This window comes from Chiloscyllium punctatum, chromosome 19, assembly GCF_047496795.1.
Source record: "Chiloscyllium punctatum isolate Juve2018m chromosome 19, sChiPun1.3, whole genome shotgun sequence".
Classification (NCBI taxonomy): Eukaryota; Metazoa; Chordata; class Chondrichthyes; order Orectolobiformes; family Hemiscylliidae; genus Chiloscyllium; species Chiloscyllium punctatum.
This window is the reverse complement of record NC_092757.1, coordinates 76,291,189-76,297,188: the sequence shown is the minus strand read 5'-3', so window position 1 is coordinate 76,297,188 and position 6,000 is coordinate 76,291,189. Positions and strand designations below refer to the sequence as shown.

General features: G+C 43.1%; 1 protein-coding gene across 1 annotated transcript in view; it reads left to right on the top strand.

Annotated features, from left to right (window-relative positions):
- The first annotated feature begins 2,813 nt into the window (after window positions 1–2,813).
- Window positions 2,814–6,000, top strand: part of LOC140491202 (EF-hand calcium-binding domain-containing protein 5-like) — a 164,711-nt gene continuing 161,524 nt past the window's right edge. Inside the window, exon 1 of the mRNA XM_072589181.1 lies at window positions 2,814–3,232. Coding sequence (XP_072445282.1) covers window positions 2,814–3,232 — 419 coding nt within the window. The remainder of the gene's footprint in view (window positions 3,233–6,000) is intronic.

Sequence of the window (6,000 nt, the reverse complement as noted above, 5' to 3'; positions counted from 1 at the left end):
GATCCGGCAAAGGCGGAGGAATTGGGAATACGGGGTGGCATTTTTGCAAGAGGTAGGGTGGGAAGAGGTGTAATCCAGGTAGCTGTGGGAGTCGGTGGGTTTGTAAAAAATGTCAGTGTGAAGTCGGTCGTCATTAACGGAGATGGAGTGGTCCAGGAAGGGGAGGGAGGTGTCAAAGATAGTCCAGGTAAATTTAAGGTCAGGGTGGAATGTGTTGGTGAAGTTGATGAATTGCTCAACCTCCTCGCGGGAGCACGAGGTGGCGCCAATGCAGTCATCAATGTAGCGGAGGAAGAGGTGGAGAGTGGTGCTGGTGTAATTACGGAAGATCAACTGCTCTACGTAGCCAACAAAGAGACAGGCATAGCTGGGGCCCATACATGTGCCCATGGCTACCCCTTTGGTCTGGAGGAAGTGGGAGGATTCAAAGGAAAAATTGTTAAGGGTGAAGATCAGTTCAGCCAAACGAATGAGAGTGTCGGTGGAAGGGTACTGTTGGGGACGTCTGGAGAGGAAACAAACGGAGGGCTTGGAGGCCCTGGTCATGGCGGATGGAGGTGTAGAGGGATTGGATATCCATGGTGAAGATGAGGCGTTGGCAGCCAGGGAAATGGAAGACTTGGAGGAGGTGGAGGGCATGGGTGGTGTCTCGTATGTATGTGGGGAGTTCCTGGACTCGGGGGGATAGGACAGTGTCGAGGTAGGTAGAGATGAGTTCAGTGGGGCAGGAGCATACTGAGACAATGGGTCGGCCAGGGTGGTCAGGCTTGTGGATCTTGGGAAGGAGGTAGAACCGGGTAGTGCGGGGTTCCCGGACTATGAGGTTGGAAGCTGTGGGTGGGAGATCTCCTGAGGTGATGAGGTTCTGTATGGCCTGGGAGATGATGGTTTGGTGATCGGGGTGTGGGGTCATGGTCGAGGGGGCAGTAGGAAGAGGTGTCCTTGAGTTGACGTTTGGCTTCAGCAGTGTAGAGGTCAGTGCGCCAGACTACCACTGCATCCCCTTTATCCGCTGGCTTGAAGGTGAGGTTGGGATTGGAGCAGAGGGATTGGAGGGATGCGCATTGTGAGGGTGAGAGATAGGAGTGGGGGAGGGAGGTCGACAGGTTGAGGCGGTTAATGTCCCGGCGGCAGTTGGAAATGAAGAGGTTGAGGGCAGCGCGGGGTATCCAGGTGGATGCAGTGTGTTGGAGGTGGGCGAAGGGGTCCTCGGAAGGTGGGCGGGAGTCCTGATTGTGAAAGTAAGCTCTGAGGCGAAGGCGACAGAAGAATTGTTCGACGTCACAGCGTGTATTAAATTCCTTGATGCGTGGATGGAGGGGGATGAAGGTGAGTCCTTTGCTGAGGACTGATCGTTCGTCCTCAGTGAGGGGGAGGTCTGGGGGGAAGGATGAAAACTCGGCAGGACTGGGAGCTGGGATCTGGTGTGGGTGTAGGGCTGGGAGTGGGGGCGGAACCTGTAACTGGAGTGGGTGTGATGGTGGGGGGAATGGGGGTCGAGTCATGAGCAGGGGTAGTATTCCTCTCGGAGTTTTGGGGGGTGGGGATAGTGACAGTGGGGTCTGTGGGGGGCATGTCAGCAGAATGCAGGTGAATGGCGCTGGTGGGGGCGGAAGTGGTGGTGACCACGGCAGTAGGGGTGGCGGAGGTCACTGAGCATGTGGCATCAGCGATGATGTGAGGGCAGAAGTGATGTCAGGTGTGATGCATGAGGAATTGTGAGGGGTGGAAGTGGTTGTGGGAGTGGCCATGATGGGAGCGGAAGATTGGCATGGACAAGTTGGACCGAAGGGTCTGTTTCCATTCTGTACATCTCTATGACTCTATTTAGATATTAATATTTTGCATGAAATATAACAAATAATAATTGAAACCAATTAATGTTTCACTGTGCTGTTGTGTAGCAGAAGTACTACATGTTAAGATAACTTAATGGATGTCTCTTTCAGCAAATCAAGTACGTCATGGCTACCAATCCTCAAGATAAGGACGTTTATAAAACATTGTTGGAAGTAGACGTGACTCAAGAGATCAATGCAAGTGAAAATAATTCCCCTCCACTAACAGATAATGAAGAAGCTAACAGCGAAAGGTGGAAAGATGATGATGAGAGTGAAAGCATGAAAAGAGTTTGGAAGCGAAATATTTCTTCAAGTGGAAAAATTATTAGTGTAACAGATACAAGTGACAGCAAAAACAAATATGGATCTTCAAAGAGAAGTCTTTCTCTTGTAAGCGGAAGAATTATGGACACAGATGAAGACGAGAGGGAAATTAGTTATGCTTCAAAGCGAAGTGCTTCTATTGAGGGTGAAACAGCTGGAAGTTTTATGAATAAAATTGCCATGAAAGCTTTTCATCAAACTCCAAAGACTTGGATCTCGATTAAAACTGAAACAATTGCGGATGAAATGGACGATGTTGCCAATACGGTTTTGCAATCACCAAAAAGCGCTTTCCTTGGGAAAGGAATAATGACACATGCATCACATGAAAATGACAGCATGAGTTCTCATCCAGTTGTAAAAAGAAGGGTGTCAATTGCAGAAAATGTAACAGTTGAACATGGCACTAAGGTTCCAGTTGGGCAGAAAATCTTTGAGAATGCAATAGAAGAAAGTAGTTTAAACCCTATGACTGTACATGTAGTTAATAGATCTGCTGTTGACACTGCATCACTGGATTCACCTGTGACGAAATATAAATTAGAAACTAAAAGAGCTTCCTTTCAGACTGAAGCAATTGAGGGTTTTTCAATAGATGATACAAAAGAAGATGATGACTTTGAAGGAAACAAGTTAATTTGGAAGAGGATGTTTGAACGAAAAGTTACAAAGCGAGTGCTAAAATTACAAGAACAGAAGACAATCCTTCTCAAAAAACGCAAACATGAGAAAGCTGTTTTGGAAAAAAAGGTTCCACTGGATTTATTGACAAAGGAATGGTTCAATGAAAATCAGTTGACAGTGCAGACTCGTCTGTACCTACTGGAAAAGTTGCTGCCTACTCTGATTCTGGGCCTAGAGAAGTTATTAATGGAAGTCGAAAAAAATCATTTGACCGTATTAGCAACACCACATCCTTACTTTAACCCAATTAATTTCTTGGCACAATATCTGATGGAGAATAACCCACAATATAACAGACCTGCAAATGAAAATCCATATATTCATGGCTTAAAGCATGTGGTGGAGCAGCTAAACAGTCATATTGTTGACATCAAATATAGCAGGTAAAAACAATGACTGCCGATGCTGGAAACCAGATTCTGGATTAGCGGTGCTGGAAGAGCACAGCATCCTCGGATGCTGCCTGAACTGCTGTGCTCTTCCAGTACCACTAATCCAGAATCAAATATAGCAGGCAGGATAATGCTTTTCAAAGTACTTATTTTGCTGTAGATTATTAAGATGCAAATGTATTGTCATGCATTTCTTCCAATCACCTTTATAGTGTTATGGACCAGGCTAGACCCCCTCAAAACATTTCAAGAAGGTAGCCCAGATCCTAACTTTTCTAGTTGCTTTAAGTCAGATGTAAGGTAAATATTCCAGGAGAAATGCAGCTGGTCAAGCCATTTGGTTTCAAACAAAACAGAGTTTATTTACACACAAACAAAAGAAAACCAAAGTTAGAATAACATGATTATTTGAAAACCCAACTGACGCAAAAATGCAACTTAATAAATAGTGGTTCCAATTCACTGCAACATCCCATAAACACACCCCTTGGCAAAAAGATAAATTCAAACACAGGGTCTTAACGGAGAGAGATGTCAGAGAGAGGTTTGTTTGGGTCCCCAGCTAAAACTATCCCAAAACTAGAAAAAAACCCTGACGTTGGGAGAACTGGCCACTCCCCTTTCATTGTACAAGTGTTTTAAAAAACCTGAAAGCTTTTTCTGATTGTTGACTTAGGCAGCATCTGTTAGCCATTATTAAATAAACCAGTTCAGACATTTAGGTGCCTCTGCCTTTACGGCCCCTCTCAAAACAAAAGGAGAGAATAACCTTGCTAAAAGAAGAGCATCATCACAATAGATTGTATCCGTGCTAACTGATAATATAAACAAAGGTATGATTTCAAGCTATGAGGACAACTCAAAGAAGATGGATAAAGATTAGACAGTTGAAGTGATTGGGCAGCAAGGTAGCGATGGCATATAATGTGGGGAAGTGTGAGGGTTCTCACTTTATTAATAAGAATAGAAAAGCAGCATTTTTTAAAAATGAAATTGGCAGATGTTGATTTTATTTGTTCTTTTGTGGAATATAGTGTCACTGACAAGACTAGCATTATTAGCATATCCATCATTGCCATTGAACTGATTGAAATGCCCTAGCAAGCTAGAGGGTAGTTAAAAGTCAGCAACATTAATATGGGTCTGGAGTAACACCTAGTTGCATCAGGTAAGGACGGCTGTTTCCTTCCCTTATGGACATTAGTTAACCCAAATAGACTTTTTTGACAATTGATAATATTTTCATAGTCACCACCTCTGAGACTAACTTTCAGTTCCAGTTTCTTGTTAATATGAATTTTACCAGCTGGTAAAATGGAATTTGGACTCATCCCCAGAATATCAACTTGTCCTCTGGGTTACTGATCCAGTGCTTCTTACTGGCATTTATCACTATATGACTATCTCACAGATAAACTTTAGACTGATAGTCCAAAGAGAATTAGGTGTTGTCATACAAGGAAATCAAACAACATGGAGGTATAGCAAACAAATAGGCAAGCAAATGACATGTGGGTTTCATTGCAAAGGAATTGGAACATAAACATAAAGAAGTCTCATGACAACTGTGGGGGACATTGATGAGATTATGAGAGTGTGGTGCTAGAAAAGCACAGCAGGTCAGACAGCATCTAAGGAGCAGGAGAATCGATGTTTTGGGCAAAAGTCCTTGATCAGGAATCCATCAGGAATTGATAAGAGTACACTGAGAATATCGTATGCAGTCTTGATCAATATAGTTGATGAAAATTATACTTTCATTAGTGGTAACACAGTAGAGATTTAGTAGGTTGTTTCCTTGTTTGTAAATTGTCTGGCATTAACATAAATGAAACGTGATGTAATTGAAACATTCAAAGTAATGAGGGACTTGACAGAGAAGATACTGAGATGTTGTTTCCTCTGGTTGACAAATCTAGAATAAACAGGCAGTATCACCAGATAAGATGCCAATTGTTTAGGTCTGTGATGAGAAATTTCTTCATTCAAAGAAACTTTAATATTCTCTACCCCAGAGGGTTGTGGATGAGCAATCATTAAATATATTTAAGGCTGGATAGATATTTTCATTATCTTTGGGATTCAAGGGGAATGGGTGGGAAAGTGAAGTTGAAGGCAGACATCAGCTATGAACATATTAAATGGTACAGCAAGTTCTATGGGCTGTATATTCACCTTCTGATTCTGCTTCTTATGTTCTTTTGATTTTAGCAAGGCCTAGATATTAGGGAGCACTCAAAGAATATCATATTATATGGCTGTTGGGAATGTAATATAATAAGTACGTTGCTACATTACACTGGTCAAGAATGGAAAGAGTTGGTAAGATATGTAGATGTAGATGATGAATGTCAGAGGTATGGGGGAATTAGAAGACAACATAAGTTTCGGGTCAGGCTTGGAAGTTGGGTGACCTGGAGTGATGGTACTCGGAGGAAGGGGACCAGGCTGGTGGACACTGAGGAGAGAGAGATAGAGAAACTCAGGTATCGAGGTCATAGGAAAGTTATTGCAGACTAATAGAGTTGAACAGCACAGAAGCAGACCCTTTGGCCCAACTCGTCCATGCCAACCAGATATTCTAACTTAATCTAGTCCCATTTGGAAGTGTAGTTGCTCAGGGATTAGGTTCAAAGGTGAGTAATGAGGGCTGGTATTAGCAGTGATGGATTTGGAAAGTAATGGTGACAAGTGAAGAGGAGAAAATGCATTCTTCAGTATGGAGTTTGGTGATGCATCTTTGCTTTTACCTTTACATT